This window comes from Apodemus sylvaticus, chromosome 2 (genome assembly GCF_947179515.1).
Source record: "Apodemus sylvaticus chromosome 2, mApoSyl1.1, whole genome shotgun sequence".
Lineage (NCBI taxonomy): Eukaryota > Metazoa > Chordata > Mammalia > Rodentia > Muridae > Apodemus > Apodemus sylvaticus.
In genome coordinates this window covers 27,327,239-27,352,684 of record NC_067473.1, presented here as the reverse complement: position 1 = coordinate 27,352,684, position 25,446 = coordinate 27,327,239, and the positions used below count along the sequence as shown (strand labels likewise).

General features: G+C 38.8%; 1 protein-coding gene across 1 annotated transcript in view; it reads right to left on the bottom strand.

Moving 5' to 3' along the window:
* Positions 1–25,446, bottom strand: part of Vps50 (VPS50 subunit of EARP/GARPII complex) — a 113,926-nt gene that overhangs the window by 55,023 nt on the left and 33,457 nt on the right. Inside the window, exons 10-14 of the mRNA XM_052173201.1 lie at positions 18,710–18,752; positions 17,326–17,424; positions 14,235–14,375; positions 6,571–6,703; positions 562–653 (exon numbers count right to left, since the gene is read on the bottom strand). Coding sequence (XP_052029161.1) covers positions 562–653; positions 6,571–6,703; positions 14,235–14,375; positions 17,326–17,424; positions 18,710–18,752 — 508 coding nt within the window. The remainder of the gene's footprint in view (positions 1–561; positions 654–6,570; positions 6,704–14,234; positions 14,376–17,325; positions 17,425–18,709; positions 18,753–25,446) is intronic.

The window sequence follows — 25,446 nt, the reverse complement described above, 5'->3', positions numbered from 1 at the left end:
TCCTTACTTAAACTTGCCAGACTCAAGAATTATAAGAAACCATATTGATTCTTCTGAAACAGTAATAAGATACTAGTGTATCTTATTAGAGCAGCTCAAATGGAGTACACCATCAGCACAAATTCAAGTCAAGAGTATACAGCATTTCTCAATGAAATCTCACTGAGGAAATAACTTTTATTCTTCCCTACATTCTGACCAAATCATCACCTACTTCTTTTCCAAAATTAAGCAAAAAGGAAATTAAGAAAATAAAATAAAATAAAAATAAAGAGGACATCTCAATAAAAAGGCACATCTTTAAGAAAGCATGAGATTCCTTAATCATGGAATAACCTGGAGATTTTCAAACTAAGAGACTTTTGTCTATTGTTCTTTGTAATCTATATAATTATCAACTAATTACACAAATTAAGTTAAATGATAATCAAAGACAAACTAACATATGATTAAGCCTTCAGAGTGCACACACACACACAGTTAGAAAGTGGATTTCTACAGCAACAACAACACGCACATTTCTGAGCACAGCTTCTGTAAAGCAAACCAAAACAACCAGACCTGCCATATCCGCGACAGGCCATGTTCTAACTTCTTCTTCACATAGCCACGGTCAAAAGTGGCTTCTGCAGTGCTCATCACATTGCTTCCTTCTGAAAATGAAAGACAACAAGTGTTTTTAATTCAGTGTTTTTCTTAATTTTTTGTTTTCTCATTTTTATAAGTCAACCTAAGATTAAGAAAAAAAAAATCAGGGCAAGATATATGGCTCAAAGGTTAAGAGTACTTTAGAATCCTAGCAACCATATGGTTCTAAGAGCCTTTTGTAATTTTGATCCCAAGGAACCCCATGACCTCTTCTGGTGTCTGTTGACACTAGCATTCACATGATGTATAGGCATACATACAGGCAAGCATCCAGACACATAAAATTAAAAAGAAAATATGCTCGATATATGTACATTGAAAGTAATAGTAAAATCAGGCTCTGGAATTAAACCCCTTTGATAAATGAATAGCTTCAAACAGAGAATGCTAAGTATATTCAAGACTATGCAGAACACATGTGAATAGGATTATGAGCCCAATGAAGGCATGGCGGCCCCAGAGCTACATACCACCCACTTCTAGACCTTTGACAGTCTCATGTCAGGGAGCTAGACAACCAAACAACCCCACTGCCAGGTAATGTGCATGCCAACAAGAGCGGAACACAAGAGGCACATTTTTTTTATATTTTTAGAATTCATATTATATTTTTATAATGAACAATAATATTAATCATTCTAGATAAACAATTTAACAATATCTAGTCCCACCAGCAATCTTAATATTGCTCCTAAAAGTGATTTCCCTCCTGAAAATACAAATCTGCATCTGTATTAAAGTGAGTGTAACTTAGTGCACTGCAGAGTAACAGCTAGTCTGGCTGGCGTGATGTCTAGTGGTAAGGAAAGACAACACATACATGCTCTATCCATCTCCAATATCCATCTATCTAGCTCCATGCTAGAGCTTACCCCGACCCAGCTGTGGGGACCCAGCAGCACAGTTGTGCATGTAAACTACACCTTTAGTGTTCTGTATAGAATTTACAGTGTTAGGATCACTACAAAGCTATAGAAAGTGAATTTTAGGCTCATCACCTTTATAAAGGGACTCGGAACAATTTCCCATGCCTGTTCTTGCACTGTGTTTCTGCATGTCTGTAGGAAACTATTCAGAGTCCTATATATTGCTGGTGGACTGGTGAATTAGTCAGAAAACTCAAATTCTTTAAGCTCTAGATTAGGAACAGGGAACTGTAACAAGGTCTCAATATATAAGGCCCAACTAAATCTTGTATGACTCAGTATCGCATTACCATATTTTGGTTATAATATTTATATAGAGATCATAAATACACATATGTACGAGTTCTTATAGCTAATGTATCTGCTAATTTTCCTGAAATATACCCTTTGGTTTATCTTTTCTTTCTTTCTTTTTTTAAATTTAATTTAATTTATTTTTTTTGAAAAGCATGTTTTTTATTGAAAAAGGAGGTAAAAACATTTTATGATAAAATTGAAGATTTACACGCAAAATATTTCTGATAAAACAAGATATATACAAAAACACTTTAAAATTGACAATTTTCATCGAGAATTAAAGAGTAAAGTGGTAGACATAAAAACATTGCTGAATTAATTGAAAAGGGAAGTAGAAACATTTTATGATAGAGTTAAAGATTTACATGGAAAATATTTCTAATGAAATTGTAGAAAAATGTAGAAAAACATGTTAAAATTGAAGATTATCATGGAAAATTTTATATAGGCAAAATTGAAGATTTACATGGAAAATATTTCTGATAAAATTCAAGAAATATATAGAAAAATATGCTAAAATGGACTATTTCATGAAAAATTATACAGATAAACTGGTAGACACAAGCAACCTTTCTAGATTAATTGAAAGTGGAATTAAAAACATTTTGTGATAAAATCAGATATTTTAGTAGTCTGGGCTGGCATTTGTGTTCTCTTTGGTTTATCTTTAAGTTACTTATTAGACAACAAAAATGGTGCTAAAACATCTTACTACAGCTTATAACTAGAAAAAATTTAAAATATTAACAAAATAGAATACGCCTTAGAAAACCTGGCATCTCAGTGAGCCTAGGAATTCCAGCTTAGGCTGAACCATGGCCCCATGTACTCAGCAGGCACTTACCACTGAGCTGCACCACCAACCCACTGGTTAGCAATTCTAGCTTATCCCATGCCTTCTACATTTTGCAAATAGACTATCTGCATTGAACTGTATGACACAGTATGATGGTAATAAAATTACTGTTTTAAAAGTAAAATTCTGTGTGTGTGTGTGTGTGTGTGTGTGTGTGTAGGTGAATGTGAACAGGTGTGCACACGGTGCACATGTGTATATCTGCACCTGCTTGTGAAAGCCACAAGTTGTTGTGGTGTGGTAGGTGGTGTGAAAAAATGGCTCCCCATAGGCTCATATATTTTAATGTTTAGTCTCCAGGGAATGGACCTCTTTGAAACAATTAGAAGGATTAGGAGGTATGGCTTCTTGGAGGCAGTGTGCCACTGGGGCAGGCTTTGAACTTTTAAAACCATGGCAGGCCTAGGCTCTCTCACATGAGGATGTAGCTCTCTATTACTGCTCCAGCATCTTCCTGCTTGTCAGCATGCTAACCACCCTCAGAACAGTAAGTTCCTAATTAAATGATTCTCTCATAAGAGTTGCTGTGGTCACTGAAACTAATAGAAAAGAAACTGGGGAACACCCTTGAGGACATGGGCACAGGGGAAAAGTTCCTGAACAGATCACCAATAGCTTAAGCTTTAAGATCAAGAATTGACAAATGGGACCTCATACATCAAATTGGGAAAGGATATTCATAAACCCCACATCTGATAGAGGGCTAATATCCAATATATACAAAGAACTCAAGAAGTTAGACCCCAGAGAACCAAATAACCCTATTAAAAAATGGGGTACAGATCTAAACAAAGAATTTTCACCTGAACAAATTCGGATGGTCGAGAGGCACCTTAAGAAGTGCTCAACATCATTAGTCATTAGGGAAATGCAGATCAAAACAACCCTGAGATTTCACCTTACACTAGTCAGAATGGCTAAGGTCAAAAACTCAGGAGACCGCAGGTATTGGTGAGGATGTGGAGAAAGAGGAACACTCCTCTACTGCTGGTGGGGCTGCAAGATGGTACAACCACTGTGGAAATCAGTCTGGAGGTTCCTCAGAAAACTGGACATGAGACTTCCAGGGGACCCTGCTATACCTCTCCTGGGCATATCCAAAGGATTCCCCGGCATGCAATAAAGACACATGCTCCATTATGTTCATAGCACCCTTATTTATAATAGCCAGAATCTGGAAAGAACCCAGATGCCCCTCAAAGGAGGAATGGATACAGAAAATGTGGTATATTTACACAATGGAATACTACTCAGCAATTAGAAACAACGAATTCACAAAATTTTTAGGCAAATGGTTTGATCTGGAAAATATCATCCTAAGCGAGGTAACCCAATCACAAAAGAATACACATGGAATGCAATCTCTGATAAGTGGATATTAATTAGCCCAGAAGCCCTGAATACCCAAGGCACAAATTGCATAACAAATGACTCCCATGAAGAAGTATGGAGACAGTCCTGATCCTGGAAAGGATTGATCTAGCATTGGAAGGGAATATAAGGACAGAGAAAAAAGAGGGAGGTGACTGGAGAAGGGATGGAGAAAAGAAGGTTTATGGGACATATGGGGAGAGGGATCTGGGAAAGGGGAAATCATTTGGAATGTAAACAAAGAATATAGAAAATAAAAATATTAAAAAAAAAAAAAGAGTTGCTGTGGTCACAGTATCTCTTCATAGCAATGTAACAAAGACTAAGGCAGAAGTTGGTGCCAGGAGGGAGAGTATTGCTGTGACAGGCCTACCCATGCTGCTTATTGGTAGAATGTGAACTCTGCGACTGTGGATTAGAAAAACATGATCTTCCTGAGTCATCATGGATCATGCTAGAGTACAGAAGACAATGGTACTGAGAATAATGTAAATTATGATGGCCCAGATGAAAAAGTTTCAGAAGACAAGAATATTAGCAAGTAGCCTAGAGATCATTCTTATGATATTCTGGCAAAGAATATGGCTACTTTTTTTGCCCTTGTCCTAAAACATCATCTTGAGGCTAAATTGGAGAGTTTTGGATTAACAGGGTTAGCAGAGGAGATCTGATGGCAGCCCAATATTGGCTCTGGTTAGTAGTGACTGTTCTTATGCAGATCTATAGTGAGAAGGAGCAAATGGGCAAGGGAAATACAAAACACATGGTGTGAGGAGGAAAGGAGTGCCAGGAAATGTTTTGTTGGAGCCTTGTCAAGTACTCAAGGAGATAAGAATTTTAAAGAAAGAATGCTAAATGGAATAAATGGAATAGTGAATTCAGAGCAAGGCCCCAGCCAGCTAAGCTGACGACCTATAAAAAGGAATTAAGGGAAAGCAAAGCAGAGAAGGAAACGGTCAGCAGCAGAAAGATGATGCAATGGTACAGAGGAAGGGCCAAGCTCCAGTCCCACCAAAGAGCAAGACGTGGCAGTTTCAGCCCCATGGCTCTGGATTTAGAGACAAGGATACAAGAAAGAGGTTCTGGTCCCTCCATAACTAAGGAAAGACCCTGAGGTCAGGCATGAGTAGGAGGTGGCCCTGTGTGGAGGCTGGGAAAAATATGTGAAGCTATGAAGAGGAAGTCTGGACTGCCTTAGAAACTTCAAGATGTTGGCGATGCCAGAGCTGTGGACCAGCTGCCAAGATGAGCTGCAGTGTGGGTGTGGACCCAGCCCACGGGTATGCTGCAGTTAATAACCAAAGGGAGCTGGAGGTCTGAGGGCCTCTTCCATATCAGCCATGAGATGCAAAACTTGGAGTTTGCCCTGCTGGTTTTGGGTGCTGTTTGGTTCAGTGTTTACTTACTCTGTTTTCTTTCTCCCTTTGGGAATAGCAATGCATTATTTGCATCACTGTATATTGGAAATATGTGATCAGCTTTTGAGTTTTATTTTATAGGGGATTACAATTAAGAGAATGTCATGAATCCTAGAAGAGATGTTGAACTGTGGACTTTTAAACAGTGTTGAGGCTGTGATAAAGACTATGGGACTGAATTTGCATTACAATATGGTCACAAGCCTATGAGGGCCAGGAGTGGCACATGGTTGTCTGAGTAAGAATGACCCACCTAAGGTCATATTTTTGAATGCTTAGTCACTACAGAGTGGCTCTATCCGAGAAGGATTAGGAAGTATGGCCTTGTTGGAGAAAGTATGTCATTAGGGGTGGGCTTTGAGGATTCAATTCCATACCAGACCTGGGTGCCCACCCCTGACTACAGATCAGGATGTAGCTCTCAGCTACTGCCTACATGCTGCCTGCCATACTCCCCATCATGATGACAATGAACTAAAACCTCTCACCGTAAGCAAACCCTTAATTCAGCCCCTTATGTGTTGTTTCACAAGAGGCACCTTGCTCTGGTGTCTCTTCACAGCAATGGAGCAGTGACAACAACGACTGGTCCCTTCCTCAGTTGTTCACTGAACCTACAATTTCAGTGCTTGCTGTTTGCTGCTTTGGCTAGGCTGACTGACCAACATAATTATTAATTGTTAGAACCTAATTTAATTTTCACAACTTGCAAGTCAGAGTAATAGTGAGCATTGGTATTTTTTTTCCTTGTAAATCTAAAAAGGACTAATCTGTTACCAAGTTTACAATTGATAACACTAAAGGAAAAATTTTAAGCTTTTTCAAAATAATTGAGCACTAGGGCTATCAACATGTACCCTCAAAAACAGAATTACACGCCACTTGAAAAGTCCTTTGACCCGCTTACTCCCCAGAGACTTAAAGGTCTCAATGACTTCTTTTGCCCATGTCCTAAAGGTGGGCCTTGTCCCTTCTCATCTTTACAACGTGGCACAAGCTACAGCTGTAGCACATGCTGCAACAGTTTTAAATGAGAAATTAAACCATTTCCTACCAGATGCTGCAGCTGTCTCCTCACTGTCGTGTTTCTCATGCCACTCCATGGTTCGGTAGTAGCTGAGCATGACTTCCCACAGTGCTTTGCACAGGTCCGCCAGGCATGGAATATAGCTGTCTGGTGTAACGTGCTAAAGAAAAGGAGTCAATTCCCAAGAATTATATTTTCTTAAATAGAGCTACTCAAAATAAAATGTTCTACTATTCGTCAAATACAAGTAAAAATTACAAGTTAAGAAATTTCTTCTAATGGAATAGACTAAGAACATCAGTAATGAAATACCCTTTCAAGTAATTTCCATTTCAACACAGCATTTCATTACTCATTAGGAACAATACTTCATATAGTGTAAATCAACTATAGTCCCTGAACCAAAGGATCCAAGAAATTATTGAACAGGTAAGTTCTATAATTTTAGTTTTACCAAATGTTGGGACATGGTCCAAGGATGGAACTGTGCAAGGGGAATTCTGAGACCTTGTGAGAAAACTCCAAGTAAACAAGAGTCTCATAATCACTGTCCCTCTATAACACAGTTTGTGTTTTCTGTGCACCTTGAGGTGGACAGGAATAAGTTTATTCTGCTATTGTTATTTATATGCAAAGTGTGACTTCTGTAATGTGAGGCTTGACCCTGGGATTGAACACCTCCCTAATGTGACCCTTCTGAACCCTCAGAGTACAAACTGTCTGCTGCTCTGAATCAAGTCAGCTACTACATGAAACTTGAGTCGGCCTCAGTTTTCGGTACTGCACTCCCAAGTTCACGGCACCAACTAGATCACTAAACACCCAAATATTCTTTTCCAACCTCATGTCTAACTATGCAGACATAGCTTTACATTTATCCTTGGACCAGAGTCACAACTAGCAAAATGGTGGCTGGATTTATAACTCAGTCTACGTAATACAAAATAATACTTTGACAGATCTCCAAATTCCACAGATACTCCAGAACTCACAGATATTCCAGTAAAGTAAAACATTTTAAAGCAAGGTATTACAAACAAAAACTGTGGAACACTGTGAAGCTTTAAGACCTTCAAGAGGCTCTACATCCATTTCTGACATCTTCAAGAAGAGGCCTTCTGGATTTTTGTTCCTATCATACTTTTCCAGCGTCCCGTAAGGCAGCATTTGCCACACTGCGACATTTGTGACCAGCCCACCTGCAGGGACTCTGCTGGTAAGCACAGAAGGGCTCAGGCCCTGGGTCAGTAGTCCTAGGAAGTGCTGGCCGGGCAGAGCTCAGGAAAGTGGACAGCTGCGTGAGTGAGGCGGTGAGTGAGGCGAGGCTGCTGCTCAGCATGCTCACAGGCCCAGCGCCGATGCAGCATGCCTGCCCACCTTTCCAGACTGCTGCCTGGATGCTCATGTCAGCGGACCTCACTCTCAAAAAGACCTTTTCTTCCCAGAATGACTTCACTCTCCCAAAACTCTTTATTTACCGAACACTAACCAGGATGTCTCAGCACACTTCTAGATGAGCATGTCAAATTTCCCAAGCTGACCCACAAAGCACAAGAGCTAACCTCTGGAAACAGAGGGCCCATGGAAGGCGTATGACAGAATACTTTACTTAATACTGCTAAACAAATGAATAATGTCTTCCCTATTAATAGGCCTAAGAAAGCAAAACCCAAATGACGGCTTCACAGACACTGAAACATCCAGGTGCCATTCCTGAATAACCAATCATGACTATATTAAGACTGACCTCCACTATTAAACAGTTTTGGGAGATAGCACTCAAAATAATTTGATTGAACAACTAAGGGTCACACAAACAAAAACCTACTTTAATTTGCTACCTGACATAATAACTGAAAATTCCTACAGATCTATAAAACTAACTCAGTAATAACCCAGCAACAATATGTGGGTTATAAAAAGAATAAGACTCATATCACTAGCAACCATTTAAAGCATGGCGTGAGGCACCTCATTTACAATAAAAGAGATAAAAACGTTTTAGGAATAATCTTTGCGACTGATGTTCAAAGACTCCATAAGGAAAATCATGAGACACTATGAAAAATGTAAAAGACTTCAGCCAATGGAAGTCAAGGTATTCTTGATGAGGATACTTCAGTGGTATGGACGATTCTACGTAAGTTAATTCATATGATACCAATTAAAATGCCCAGTCTCTCGTGAAAACCTAGCACCTGGCGGAGGCGGTTCCTCACATCATTAGGCAGTTATTGTCAGTGTTCAGCAACGAGACAGTCAGTAGAAAAGTCAAAATTAGACCCACTTTATACATAAAAAGAACAATAAGAAAGCTAAATAAAAATATAACTAAACAGCAGTAAGAAAGATATGAAGCATTTCTTTTCTAATGTTGATACAAAGTTCTCTTCTGTACAACTCAACATTCAGAGGTAACAAAACAAAAAGATGATAAATTTTTACATAAAAAAGCAGAATTTATACCACCATAAACAAGTCAAAATGCAAACGATATAGTTGAAAAAATTCACACACATATATAAAGAACTAATATACCATGTGTAGATGGAATTCTAATGAGGGAAAAGCTAGATGTGGTGGTGTATGCCTGAAGTTCTAACTCTTTGGAAATCTGAGGCAGGTGAATGGATCTATGAGTTCAAGGCCGGCCTGGGCAGTATAGTAAGACTGCTCTTTCAGAAAAGAAAAGAACCACAACAATGGGCTCCTCCCCTCTGCACTCTCTCTTGGGGCTCCTCCCCTCTGCTCTCTTTCTCTTAGGGCTCCTCCCCTCTGCTCTCTTTCTCTTAGGGCTCCTCCCCTTTACTCTCTTGGGGCTCCTCCCTCTGCTGTGTCTCTCAGGGCTCCTCCCCTCTGCTCTCTCTCTCTCTCTCAGGGCTCCTCCCCTCTGCTCTCTTTCTCTTAGGGCTCCTCCCCTCTCCTCTCTTGGGGCTCCTCCCCTCTGCCCTCTTTGGCCTCCTCCCCTAAGCTCTTTGGAAGATCCTCTCCTATGCAATAACTTGTGAGCTTACTGTATTTTATAGCTGTATCAAGCAAGATATATTAATATTTGCCCTTTTTTCAAAATAAATTGAAATTACGGCAAACCCGTTTGTCACTGATTTAAGCATAAATGATTCAAAGCTCTAGCTGAATCAATGATCTTGTCTAAAAGTCTGCCAAAACCTCAACTTTTATTATAATCCAATACATCAATGTCTACAAGCATATGAGAATAATAAATTTAACAACAGCAAAATAATTCTCATCTAAGTTTATATTTAAAATATAAACTTTAGAGACCATTTTACTAAATAAATGAAATGTTTTTAAGGTGTTTTCAATATATATAAGTTATGGCATATTAATTTATGTACTTGCAACCTATGCTGGCAATTAGAGTCATTCTGCATAAAAATTGAGCATTTCCACTATACCATTCAAGCGGTTAGCATCTACCCTCAAAAAACAATTCTTCCTGGCCATGTACTTAAAATCATTTGCAAGCCAGGGATGACCTATAACCTAACACAAAAGAGATGGAGGCAGGTGTGTTACAAGTTCAAGTCCAGCTTGGCCTACAGAGTGAGCCCTGCTCGGCTACCAAACTCATGACACAGCAGTCAATAATTCTGTATGGTCAGGGAAGGGGAGGGATGCATGGACTTTTATCCCTAGCTGAAGGTTGTAGTACAGAAGAAACCACGTTGGAGCCATTTCACCTTCCATAAAACAAACAGAGGTACCCAGACCCATGTTATCACCTGCTTAAGTCAGTCATCAGTTACTAAGCATCTAACAAGGAAGCTCGGCTCACACTCTGGCTGGACATCGTAGTTCCATGTCTACATTCACAGACAGAAAAGTGCAATTCATTATGAATAATCAATTCAGGAAACACTAACAGTCAAAGCCTCTTCTTGACGTGCCTTTAAGGATGGGAAACAGAGTGTGATCCCCAGCACCTTTCCATGGTCTACCACGGTATTACATGCTCAGGGACTTCAGCGCAGGTGGAAGTGACAGAAGATAAGGAAGTCTCTGGGAAACAATGTTTAGCACAGAAAAGGAAGAGTTTAAATAAAATAATGTTCAAGGGGAGAAAATTCCACATCTATAGATAAAGCATTCAGTCCTCCTAACCTGGATGAACACAGCAACAAGTACCCCACTGCAAGACCTGGACCTCCAAACCCGGCTCTCACAGTGAATAAGAAACGTAAACACAATCTCAACACACAAAAGTCCCTAATCTAATCTTGACTGATGCCTAAACTCCTGGATCTGACCTCCCATCTCACCACAATCAGTTCAAAGAAAGCCTAGGACCTTCCATCTCTCTTTCAACCACTGCCAGGAGCAAAATTCAAGTGAAGAAGTCTTGATTATAGACTGAGTTTGGGTGATTTTCAATGTATAGTGTAAATACCCTATATTCTGAACTTTGAAGTAAATAGTCGAATAATATCTTTTCAAAGTTGCATTGTGTAAAGTGATGAATAGGAGGCTAACAGTCTTTTATTTATTATGATTGAACTCATAAGAAAACTCTATTAAGTGTATCAAAAAATCAGAAAGATCAAACAGAAATCCCTAGAGGGTTCTAGGGCATTTTTGTTGTTTCATATTTAGATTTAGCACTCTACTCACATCCTAATGAACATGCAGACAACAGAGGTGGTATCTTACAGAGATCCAAATTCCACAGTGCTTTTGTGTGTGTGCGTGCATGCGTGCGTGCACAAACACACACACACACACACACACACTCAGATTTACACACACAACACAGCCACAGCGTCATGAACACCACTGGGAAAGTGCCACATCATGGGCAGTCCCTGGTCAAAACAGCACTAGGCTCAGTGAGCTGCAAACATCTATACAGGGACTGAATTCTGTCTCTAAGTGGAGAATGCTTTAAAGACATTCCCTCAGCTGTAAATCTCTAACTTCTGCGTGTGCCACGCTGTCTATGTTAATATCTTATGTACTTTCTAACCACCAAAACACCTCACAACAGCAGAAAAAGAACAGAACTGGATCGGACAGGTCTGGGCTTGGAGCCCATCCTTGTCACTTCCTTGGCCATGACTCCTGAATAGCCCCAGAGCATTCCTAGCACCTGACTAGACTCCTGACTTAAAAACACAAACAGCTTTTGGAGAAAACTGCCATTCTCAACTACTGGGCACTTAATTATTAGTGCTAAACAGGGATACAAACAAAAAGTGTACTGTATAAATAACAACTGTGGCACAGAAATTGTCTCTTGAGGATCAGCGTTAGGTGTTTATAACTGCTGATAAGTAGCCTTAATCAAACAGGTATATACTAGCATTATAAAACAGGCAATTATAACATATATTTCAAAGTTAAAAATGATAAAATGTGTAATGTTATCTGAAATGATCATACTTATTTAAATATTTCAATTATTTAAATATAAGAACACTGTTGAATTAAGAGCAGCAGTTTTCAAATCGTTTTCTATCAGTCATTTACTTTGTTTCTGCTGATAGCTATAAGTCAATTTCTAGAACCAGAGAAATAGTAAAAAATGGAGGTTGTTTTCTCTGCTAGGCTTAAGAACCATGAGACACTGCTAATAAAAATAGTTAATAAACACTTAATAAAAATAGGACATAATTTTTGCCCACTTCCTTTGACAAAGGAGGATTTTTAAAACTACTTCAATTCTGCTCACCCAGACTGAGAGGTTAAGTAGAACACCAAGAAGAAAGCAAGCGACAGTCTCCTCAGTCCCAAGATCTTCCTAATTAAAGGAAGCACACTTCTCTGTTCAGAGGGTGTCTACTTCCCCATTATTTTGTCATTCAATTATCTTAATTTTTAATATTTTCAAACACAACTTATGACTAAGTACTTCACTCAGAATGCTGCCACAATATAGCGACACAAAACACAGGTACCCAGGCTTGCCCTTTGTGTTTCCAGAGCTCTGGTCAGCATCATGGTCTCCAGTGCTCGCTGCTTCCTGACACCTTGTGTCTGCATCTGCTGACCATCACCAGCTACTTTTAATAGGAGGCAGGAATGACTCCCACCACCACATAAAGTTAAGAACCTCAGGTCCTGTGACAGATTCCTTCATGAATTACTAACTTGTCTGAGTGCTGCCAATGAGAACTTGACTTGGTCCCACTGAAAAATATGCTTAGGTTTCCTTTCATCAACTTCCTTAGTCCATATCAAAGGAAGGTCTTCTACTTTCACTTCCTTGAGATAACCACCACCTTTTATAGAACACAGTCACTAAGTAGTATTATTCTGATAAACTAATCAACAAACTGAATTGAAGTCATTTCTCCCCACCCCCAAAACCTTAATCACAAAGAACACAGCATGTGCACAGCAGGCCTGATATAGATTCTCAAGTACTGTACTGTTCATCCTGGCGGCCTGTGCTAAGCATTAGTGCAGTGAGGGAGGAGCAGCTGTGCAGAGGTGGCACTATGCAGGAGCGTAAAGGAAAGATGGTAACAGCTGAATACTGGTGGCACAGCACACAGGCCGTCCATTTCTTTGGCACCAGATTTGGTAAAGAATTTACCAAGTTCTGCAATCACCCGAGGCTATAAGCTAGGCCAGAACTGCCACAGGCAGTCAATACTGCTCTCTGAAAGCTGTATTCTTCCATCATACTGGAAAACAGTTTACATGTATGCCTGGTTTCTATGACTAAGCTCTAGAATATTAGCAAACCAATTGTTCCCACAACTGAATTACATATAGTTCAACTACTACCATCTATATATGATTACCTTTTTAATGAGGTACCAGAAATATTTTAGGGGTAACTTTAAAAAGCATTTACTCAAGAGGCAATTCACAATGATTAAGATATTTGTTATCTTATTTTTTTTTTTAAAAATACAGCTATTTCAAAAGGTCACCATATCATCACTGCTTTGTAAGTGAAAATAATCCAAAATAAACACAGTGAGAAACACATTGTGCATAACTTTTCTAAACTCATCAAAGCATACAGAGTCATCTTAATTGTGGAACTAAGAGTTTGAATGTAGAGGACCAGCTCATAAAGTCTTGACTTTAAAAAGCATATGAAAACAATATGCACAAACAGATACAAACACCAGAGCTAACTACTGTAAAAAGACTAGACCTTTATTTATTTAAAGTGCTTTTTTGAATTAGTAGGAATTATTTCCTATTTCACTGAAATTACAAACTTGTAATAACCTACTTAGCATCTAACCACACTAACCACATCATCTACTTAGCCACACTAGCATCATCATCTACAAGGCCACTTGATGGTTAACAGGTACCAAGCAAGTTAAGATGGTGGCATTGGAAACTTAGAGGAGACTAAGGGAGATAATCCCAAACTCAAGATATCTCAAAAACAAAGAAACAAACCAAAACAAAAAAGGGGGGGGGGGGAGGGAAACCCAATGAATAGCAAACAGATGCTCAGTTTCCACTGGGGTTCTGTAGACACACTCTGAGCTATATGTCAGTGACACTTCCTGCTAAAGTACACCCTAAATATGTCCACTCCTCACCTGTTTTCTATGAAGAACCATATTAGAAAAGAAAAAGAAAGGAAAAACATGTTTGCTTTTATATCAGTGTCATCTTCAGGCAATAGGTGAAAAAAATGGGAAATTACTGATTTAAAACCTAAGGGAGAGAAGAAGAAGATAGCGACCAATAATACATACCGTACAGAGATCTTTATACTGAAGCTTCTGGAATTTTGTATCTGTGTTTCCTGCACACAGCTCCACATAGCCAAGCACAACTTGAAATACAGTGTTGTGAATGGCTTGAGTGAAGTGCATATGAAGTTGATCCATTGCTGTCTAGGAAAGGAAAAATAAACAATTTCGTAGTCTTAAATACATGTCAAAAGACTTGACAAAACAGAAGCAAAACCTCATCAACTACAGTGATAGCATAGAGATCATTATCATCCTTAGAATGAACTGTAGTGCACACTGTTTGCATAGCAACTTTCATATAACCATGGTGTCACACCACTCAGGCTGAGTGTGAACTGAGAACCTCTGCTGCTGTTCTCATTCTTAACTATGTCACACATACTGTACCTGTGTTTCCGTCCTACCACACTCCTTCTCTTACACTGCTCAGAGGCTTTCTCAATGGTTAGCTCCTCAGAGAAGCCTTTCCTGAGTAATCTATTTAGATATGTATTTTTCCACCACACTTGGTTTTGCTGGGTATAGCTCTTTGTAGCACTTCCTAAATCGCCTGACAGCATCTTCACTTACGACCTTAACATGTGCATCTGTGGTGGTTTGAGCAAGAATGGCTTCCACAGATTTACAGATTAGAATGCTTGATCACCAGGGAGTGAACTGTTTGAAAGAATTAGACTGATTAGGAGGTGTGTCCTTGCTGGGAGGCATGGTCTTGTTGGGGGGAGTGTATCACTGGCCATAGGCTTTGTGGTTTCATGAGACCAACTCAGCATAGGCTCCCTATCTCTTGTGGCAAAACTAATTAAGGGTAAAGTCCACCATGACCAGATAGCCTTTAGGCTTGGTGCAATTTGGAAGACTCCCTTTATTATTCCCCTTTCTGGGGAATTCTAAGCCCCAACACATACCTCTACTGGAGGAAAGTCAAGTAGCCTCAATTAGATTACAGAATCAATTTCCTTTGTCCTGATAAAACCTATTTAGCTAGCACCTGGGATTCCTGAAATGACTCCCTATGCTAATGATGTATTTCAGATATCCTATGCTCCCAAACCTTTGCCCATCCTGGATGTGCCTACCCTCAATCCCCCAAAATCACCTAAATAAAGGTGATCTGCCTCCTGACAGTTGGTCTGGATGTGGTAATTCAGCTTAAGTACCAGTCTCTGCTCCCATTACCCCTATGGACCAAATTGTCCCATGATCAATGTGGTGTGGAGGTAGGGGTAGATACACATCTCTCTTTGCTTGCTATAAAGCTCACAGCCAGTTCTCCAGCACCACAAAAGCCTGAGTGGTGCTATGCTCCCCACCATGATAATAGGAGTAACTTTCTGACACTGTAAGCAAGCTCTCAACTAAATGTTTTCTAAGACTTGCCTTGGTCATGGTGTTTCTTCCCAGCAATAGAACACTGACTACAGTGGTTACACTAGAACAGGATATATAGGACAACTTATACTCTGGGACCTGGAGCAGTATAGTAATTAGGTACCATGTATATTTAATAATACAAAACAGTCTTTGAAGAAAATTAAATATCATCATCTTATTTCTAAGATATAGCTTAAAATATGAAAATTAAGAAAATACAAAAAAATTGGCTTTTAAATACTAAACAGAATTCAAAGCATTTGGTATAGTCTTGAATTTTTTTCCAAAAGTAGGAACCATTAAAAAAAAAAAAAGGAAAAAGATAAAAGCTTGTGTCTATCATGTGTAAAGGTTGAGTGATTAAATGCATAATTCTAGATAGAGGAGATATAATCAAGTTTCACACCATTTCCCTTGTTTCTATTGAGGCCCGCTCCCTTTAACATAACTGTAGCCATTTTGGATTCAGTCTCCATTTTGATCATAAGGTGAAATTAAGTTGAGGTTCTCAGGCTCTACTCCCCAGAAGTGTAATTATCCACTCCTGACACTGAAAACCTCTCCTACAAGGTCCTAACACTGTGGTTGCATTACTTCTGCCCTGTTACCAGGATGCTCTGACACTCCCCTGTCCACACCTCTCGCACCCTCACATGGTACAGTGAGCTAACAGTCAGCTGATAATGCTTTGTCTAGTTAGTCAAACACTTAGTACTAACTCCACCTTTGCTTTCTCAATTTCTGAACTTGGTTTTTCCTATAAAAAGACTGCCCTAAGGTCAGACTGGTAGCAAAATTAGGCTCCCCGGTCCTTTTTTGTGGTCCAGATCAATTGTTCTTGGGGGCGTGCTCAATAAAATACTTTAGCTTAACTGAGATCAGTGGTTTGTGTAGTGATTCCTGAACCCTGACAGCTTCATGTTCTTCATGGATAATGAGTGTGCAAAGCCACACATTAGATGGCAAGCTACAGTACTTGGGAAATCTGCTAGATGCAAGGGACCTATTTGGCAGATAAGTGTACCATGGTTATGGAAAGACTCAGTGTAGCAGTATGGGGGAATACCAGAACAGGGAAGTGGGAAGGGGTAGATGGGGCAACAGGGGAAAAGGGCTTATGGGACTTTTGGGGAGTGGGGAGCCAGAAAGGGAAAAATCATTTGAAATGTAAATAAAAAAATATATCGAATAAAAAAAAAAAGACCCTCAAAAAAAAAAAAAGAAAAAGAAATAGTACATATATCATTTAAGTAAGTCACGATAACCTATCTAGGAACAAATAAAGTCCCTTATTAAGATCCATCTGAGAGGACCAAAACTGAAGGTACAAGATACTAATGCAATCTCCCACTGAAAATAACTGGCTTGCACTTTTCATCCCTTCCTTTATTTATTTATTTATTTGTTTGCTTGTTGGTTGGTTCTTGCTATGGCCTTGGGCTTGCAATCTTCCTGCCTCAGCTTCTCAAGTAAAATATACTTTTCTTAATCTTACTTAAAGTAGTGAAAATATCTGAACTGGCAAACACATTTTAAAGCAAAGTTTTAGGATGTTTCTGTCACATTATTTAACACTCTGAGATTCTGTTAAGATGCTACCATTATTAATTCAGCATTACATTGCACTTTTGTTCATTGAAAGTTTATAAGGATATCATATTGGTAATAATCAGACTCAATCATAAAGGCTTATGAGTGACATCTGCTCAGAACTAACCTGTGTTTTTCCAAGAAGCCGGTAAGCTTGCTGAACCTTGGTGTAATGATTAATGTCAAAATTCTTGCAGATTTTGGAAAGAGCTACATCCAGCTGTTCCTATGCAACCAACAGAAGTTAAGAGCTGATGAGGAAACATTTTTTAAGGCAATATAAACATAATATTAAGACTATCTTCCCTCCATTTATAACTAATAACAATTTACCATTTTACTGGATTAGTAGAAACCAAGTATAATTACAATTAGCCATTATAATTAAGTTTTGTATACATAATTAGCATTATGAGCAATGTATTTACCTTGAAACCCATGTCTAGTATTCCAGAAGAAACAAAATTAGCATAAATTTCAAGAGCCCTTATTTTATAATATTTCTTAACTATCCTCACATATCTAAACAAATTCTTAACTATTCCTCAAATATCTGCTAGAATATACAATTATGTAAGCTGAATATGTAAAATATTTTTAAAAATAATATAACAATCCTTTTGCAACCAAGAAAAAGTAATTCTCAACCAAAAAATAACTTTGAAAATACATCCCAATTAAGCTTTCCATCTTATGTGCACTTCTTACTGTTTCTATTTCATCTTTGAATGATTTTCTACATGCACAGATTGCTATTTTTGTTTGTATTAATGAATAAATGCTCAATTTTTAACAAAGCCCTCATTAAAAATATTCAGACCAATGTTTACTTACAGAATTCAAGTTACTTGCTTTTGATTAGCAAATAAACAGACATTCTTATAATTACCAAATAATTGTATCTATGACCAGAGTTCCTTCACAGAAGGTCATTTGATAGTCTAACTTTTACAACTACAGTATCCTGATCAGGAAAGCGGGAGGTGAAGAGGGAATCCAGGAACTCGCACTGCTTTTTAAACGGAGCTCACTGCATTGCAAAGACTGCAGGAGCAAGAGGCAGAAGGCTCCATGATGAACCTTTCTCCTCCCATCTCTATACCTCCAATCTGTTTTTGGAAATTATGAGTTATTTTTTTTTATCAATTAATAAACACAAGGAAATCAAGTCACAGGAACAAAAAGAGAAGTAATTTATAAAATAAAATATGTGGAAAGTATATTGTACAGCAACATGACAACACATTCATTTCCCATTTGGAAACTTAGCATTTCTAGAAAAAGTTATATTCAAATTCTGCTTTAAGGTCCCCCTAATTCTAGAAATTTAGTTTACAAGCAGATTAAATCTGATTTAATTTCATGGAAATTTCAAATGAAACACAAGAGACTTGAGTGCAATGATCTAGGGACAAGAGAAATAAAACAAACACAGAAAATAGTGTTGTGTCTGCACTAGCTAAAAACCTCCAAAAGGAAAATGCTACCCAATTTATAATAAAACTCCTTACCTCAATTTGCTCCAAAGTATCCTGCAGCTTTGAATTTAGCTCACTATCAAATAAAACATAGAGGCATCAAGAGCTAAATACCATTGATGAATAAACAGAAAACCAGTACCCATAGTATGTGCAGTGATGTTAGAAAAGAAAAAAAAAATAACTGAAGAATCTACAGATAATTAAGAACTAAAAGTTCATGGTATATTTTAAAATTAAATTAAAAAGTAAAATTTCAGAAAGTTAATTCTGAAATTAACTTAATCTGAGATTAACTAATTCTGAAATAGAAGCTAATCTATAACACAGGGATGAAGAAAATAAACACTTTACAAATACAATTTAAGGAGACCAAATATCAACAAAAGCTATGTAATGTAATGTGGAGCTGAAATAAATTGGGCTTAAAACCATAAAATAGCACATCATGTTAGCAGATCAAAAATTTCAACAATATGCTCACCAAGTGATCTACAATAACCAAATTTTAATTTGGCTAAATTGGTTGGTTGGCTAAATTCTAAAAGCCAACCAAGCATTCTTTTTTATTTGGAGAACCGAATAAGCAGCTTCTGAGCTCTCTGTGGCAACTTAAATCTTAGAGAACAAGGTTAGCAAGGCCTTTTGTAAAGCTACAGCAGTGGAGACTGCATGCTGCTGACAGAGGGACACAGAGTGGAGTAACATCGCGGGTGAATGCTGCAACAGATACTTGATAGAGACTATTCAACTGCCATACACCACCACCAGCAGCAGTAGCACCAGCGGCACCAGCACCAGCACCACCACCAGAAACAGCACCAGAAACACCAGCACCAGCACCACCTCCAGAAACAGCACCAGAAACAGCACCACAAGCACCACTACCAGCACCAGCACCACCACAACAGTTAAAAAGAAAGTGGTGAGGAGCCCATTAGTCATTCGGAAGAAGCCACTACAAAAGACAGCAAAGCGAACAAGCAGAATGGCCAAGAACTATTTTTAAAGAATTAAAGATTGCACCTTCAAATTCTGGCTGACTGTGGAACAAATGGAATATTCTAGCATTTGCATGACACAGGGGACATCTCAACAAACTCTTTGGATATCTTTAAAGGCTACTACAGCCCACACTCTGCATCATAGCAGTTCCAGTGTGGTATACACATCTAATCAAAGTGTATACACAATTCTTAGGGCCTATTTGTTTTAAAGCTGACATTATTAAAATTATATATTACCAAAAAAGGTCTCTGAAGTCTAATAAAATAAATCTACTCACAAAATAATCTCAAAAAACCCACAAATTTTAATAATAAAAAGGAGTAAAAGATTTAGTTCAAAACATTGAAACCTTGGGTGTTTCAATGTCACCTGCTCATGATAAACTTGACTTTCAAATTCCTTGTAGACCATGCAAACAGGGAGGATTACAATACACAATTCATCATCCATAGTATCAAAGCACACTAGTCACTTAAGGTAGAAACACATACACACATACACACACACACATACACACACACACACGCACACACACACACAGTTTATTTCTGATGTCATTAGTCTCTGGGAGAAATTTCATAATTTTTTTAATAAGGAGGACCATTCGTTGTCAAAGGCACCCTTGACAACCCTACCCTCATGCTATATACCTCAACAAGCTCCTTGTGAAGTCCTAACTGAGTCTCTCACTGCATCATCACAGGGAGATGGCCACATAGACAGCTATACAGGTACAAAGCAATTTACCAGAATGGCAAAACAGAAGCATGACATGTCCGATGTCTAAGGATAAATGTTGAAGCCTACAATGGGAATTTTGCTTTTTTAAAGTTTATAATGCTTGCCATATGCATACTGTAGCCTGAGGTCAGACACTGGCAGTTATACTCTCTGGTAAAAACTGACAGTGGGCAAAACTACATCCTTCGTCCACCAGGGTTTCAGGGTTGATACCTTAGAAATAATCAGATCTCTAGCCAGAACCAATACATGGTATACAGCAGAACCCACAGGAATGGCTTAGAGGAATACTTAGAACAAGCTCTCCTTAGCCACATAGGCTGCCTGTCCTACTCATGTGGGCTTCTATCTACACTCTCATGATTTTGCGGCCTGGCTGGTTCTTAAGACAGCAATGTTTACAGCACCCAAAGCAGAAGTAAAAATCACATTATTGTCCCACAGTCGATAAACACTTTGGCAGCTTCCCCAAAATAAGGACAAAGCAAAAGTTGGCATGGAGTGTGAGACCCTTGACTTCTCATCCAGTTTCCAGAGCTACCCTTTATCCATGTGGACACACACACTACTCACTGAAATCCCAGACTTATTCCTGCTCAGTGGTCACAGCTGAGTACCTCTTCTGTCAAACATGCATCTAGCTTTGAATCCTAACTGTCACCTTCTCTAGGAGATCTTCTGCTCACTTCCTGGTCCCCTATAATGGGTATCTGTGACTGTGTGCCCAGGGGAAGCCTCCAGGAGACAGTCACTATTCCTCAGTAACTCCCCAGGACCAAATTCACTACCTGACTCAGAGAGCCAGTAACAGATATCTATGGGTCAAATCTGCAACGTAAAGAAAAATCATCAATTAGCCTGCATTTTCTGCTTTAATAACTCAAACTATAAAGACAAAAGGAGTCCCGTCAGAAAAAACAGTCCTATTAGACCCTGCAAGTGCTTCAGCAACAAAAAGATAAACAGCTAAATCCAGATACCCTCCTGCACCCAGTGAACTGAGCTCTGAGAGGGCGAGGATGGCAACATAATGGTACTTTCAAACTGGTGACCCCGTTCTTTTAGGGACAGTTTCACGTTGGAGGGAAAAGAAGTATTTCTAAATTCATTCACACCCATTCGATCACTATAAAAATGGTTGCTTATTTATAAAATTGTAACTCTGGCTGCTTTTATAGAAGTTATTATTTATAGTTACATCATTCTCTGTGAAAATGGTTATGTAAATAGCATGTAGAACACTATAAACATAAAAATCTAGAAATCAATTTAATTTTATTAAAAAGGCTCTCAGAATCTACAACTGCAGTTTGACCACAATGACTACTAATTAAATATACATAGAGAGAAATTAGTGATAAAGGAGCAGGCATTGGATGCACAGCTGTTAAAGAAGCCCTTCGGTATTAGTTAGAAATGCAAGTTCAAGCCATTTTAGTCAATTAATCAGAACATATTCAAAAGAGTTACCCATAAACATTTTGATAAATAAAAGCTACATTAGGTTAAAAAAAATCACTAGTTCTAAGATAGGAGGCTAAAAGCTTTTAACAGCTATCTGCAAGATCAGCAGAAGCCACTAATGCTACTGCTGAGTCTGGACATCACTAAAGAAAACGTAAAGATAACATATCCATAAATAACTAATTAAATGCTTTTACACATACACTTATAAAAATTGGTCTTAAGAAAGCTGAAAATAAATAAAACCTTCATACAAAAATAAAAGCATTGTACTGAACTTTGCCTGGTCTGGTAGTTAAAGCTGGTGTTTCAAGCGAATTTCCTTAAGATCCCTGGACATCACTTTGCTGTTAAGGTCGGTTAACTCAAAAGACTGCTTCTTCTCTAAGGTTTCCTGAATACCTGTTTCTCAGTTATCACATCTTTGTATATTGGCCTCACCAAGTTCAAAAACATTTAGAATAAATGTAAATAAATGGAATTCTAAATTAATATTTAATATCCATATCCCATGAAAATTAACAGCATGTTTATCTTAGTGCCCACCCCAAAGGGTTCCAATCTACACATGGGAAAGAGAATTTTATCTACAGACTTCAAAGAAGGCCAAACACTGTGAAATGAAGTCAACAATCCCAGATACCATGAAGCATCTACATGGTGACTAGACCACAGCAGAACGAGGGAGGTGGCTTTGGCTATAACCACATCTATCCTCAAACCCTCTGCCTAATTTTGAACATAATCAGCACAAAGCTTGGAGTCCATTTCTAAGAGTGCTAAATAGCCAAGCATCGCCAAACTGTATGGATTCTTAATTCTAGCAAATTTGGGGAAACAAAGACGCAAAGACATGTCCACGCTAAAAGCTGTGGACATTTACTGTGTGACTTAAGTTCATAAAACTGCCAACATCATATTCTGAGAAAAAAAAAAAGGGTACTTTAAACATTATGTATGGTAAAGGTACAGTGCTCAACAATGTAGTTCCAACGACTCACACTCCAGCACAGAACACAGCACTCTCAGGGTCTGTCAAGAAGTTTCTCTCCAATGAAAGAAAAGTAATAAAGTAGTTACAATAACTTTCCTTGGGATAACTTTCCTTGAAGCTAATTTACATAAATTTCAAGTGAAAAATAAATACTTCATTCAGATACATTTTAAAATAACACATTCTGAATTGTATTCCCAGTAAATTCCAACCATATGACTCCATGTCAATCAATTCAAGAATTTTCCAATAACATTGCAGAGGTTCTCTGTCAGTCATAATGTGAACAAAATTGGTATTATGGTTTGTTTTATTAGATACTGAAACCGCACATCTCAACAAAGACGCAAGGCACAGAGGAGATACTTCTTTGTTGCCTCATTTTGTAACCAACTGAGAGCCTCAAGTATCACTTGGAACAGCAAGTGTTAAACTAGAGATGTGAGGTCTCCTACTCAGGGCCACTGTTTCCTTATGTAAAAGCAAATGTGCAAGTTCTCATTCTCCTGCTTTCAGAACCCTCAGAGTGAGCCAGAAGGTGTCCCTAGGCTACCCAAGGCCTTCCTTGTAGACCACTGACCTTAAAGCTCAACCCCCAAGCTTTCCTTTGATTTCAAACAAAGGAGTCAGGTGTCTAGAACCTGCAACCAACCAAGGCCAAAGTAAGACACAGCCAAGTAGATATACAGTTAAGATAAACCATAACTGAAATTAAAAAAAAAAAAATCCATCAGAATACAGAAATGTTCTGCTTCATGAAGAAGTTCTCTTAAAGTCATTTCTACTGGGGGGTGGGCGGGGAGGGGGGCAGGGTGAGGTGAGGTGTGGTAGCACACAATTACAACCCCAGCACTAGGAAGGCAAAGGTATTCAGATCGGTGAGTATGAGGCCAATTTACACACACAGCAAGTTCCAGGCCTAGGTAGCAGCAAGGGAGCAGAGGCAGGCAGGCAGGTAGGCGAATAAATAATTACAAAGACAAATTTAATGATTCTCTAGTACTCAGCAAGAATGAAAGATAAACAGTACTTAAAATTTGGATATGGAGATCCCATTAAGTACTACTCTTAAAAGTGGCCGAGTATCAAATTGTTTCTTACTGATTCTCTGGTGTGAAAACTGGGAATTCACAGGATCATCACAGGACACCAAGCACAGGATACAAGTAACAAAGCAAGCTCTGCTTTTAGAGTTCTGCTGCACAAAACACAGACGCTTCAAGTAACCAAGTCACTTCAATGCTGCTGTAAACATGAAACTCAGAGGTTCTCACCACAGAAAGTATCTGAGGTCACAATAGGTTAATTGGCTTGGTTTTCATCATTCCATACTATTTAGGAAAATCAATCACTTTATACTGCATAAATATGGAACTGCAAATACATAAAACTAAAAGTCATCCTTAACAGTGAGAAAAAAATTTTTAAAGAAAGAAATGTATGTTTTCCCCAAGCAGGAACAAGGAGTACCACAAAGAGTCAACGGGAGGCGGGAAGGCAGTGGAGTTAGGCAGGACAAAGCAGCCTATGCTACCACAGCCAGAGAGGGGCCTGGCCGTGAGGTACACACCCAGCTCCAGCCAGCAACCTCCTTAGGGATCCTGAGGTGTGAGCTGCTACCACAGCTTTCCAGAGACACACAGGGCACCTGTGGCAAACTTCTACCCATCTCTAGAGAAGGCAAGCCTTTCTCCTCACCGCAGCCACGCTCATTCATGTGCACAAGCAGTGCGTTCTTTTTAAACACTGCATCATCTAAAATAAGGCAATTATTAATTTATACTGCCATTTAGATGGCAGTATAAATTCAATTTCATGTCTGATAACACCTCTTCCTTGTATTAAAATGTTCATTAATATAAAAGTTCTTGGGAGGAACTCTCTGATAAATGTAAAAAGCCCAAATCTGACTTACTTTCAGACATTTTACAGCCAAATCTTATTACATAAGACATTTACTTTAGCATAACGAAAATAGAACCTTTAATTAATGGAAAGTATAGTTTCAACAGTTAGGCAGTACTCAATTTCCTGCCACCAAATTCTTCATTCATTCTTCCTCCTGTAATAGACAGTGACCTTTGCAAAGTCAACCCTTGCAAACTCTTGGCATTTCATCTTCTATTTTACTTTCCATTTCTCACTCTTTTCCAACAAGTTTCAAATATTCAAGTCCCTCTTTTCTTAATTCCATGTTTTCCACAAAAGTTCCCCATTTTACACCTACCCTTCAGCCAACTCTCACTAAATCTGACCCCAAAATGGTCTGCCATAACGTCTTTGTTGCTGTGAATCCAACAGATATTCTCAGCCCTCATTTTTCCTGGCATTTCTAAAGCGAAGGATTTACTCGTGGTGCAGGAATTTCTTATCCATGACTCTTTTATTCTGGCCTAACTCACCTCCACCACCCCCCCCCCCCCCCCCCCGTTTTCCTTCAGGTCCTCATAGGACACCCCAAAGGCAGCTTCTGGAGGAGAGTGAGACCAGTGTTCCCAGTGTGTGAGCCTTGCACACCCAGTTCTAATCCCAGCTGCCCCAGGCAAGAGCACATCAAGGATCT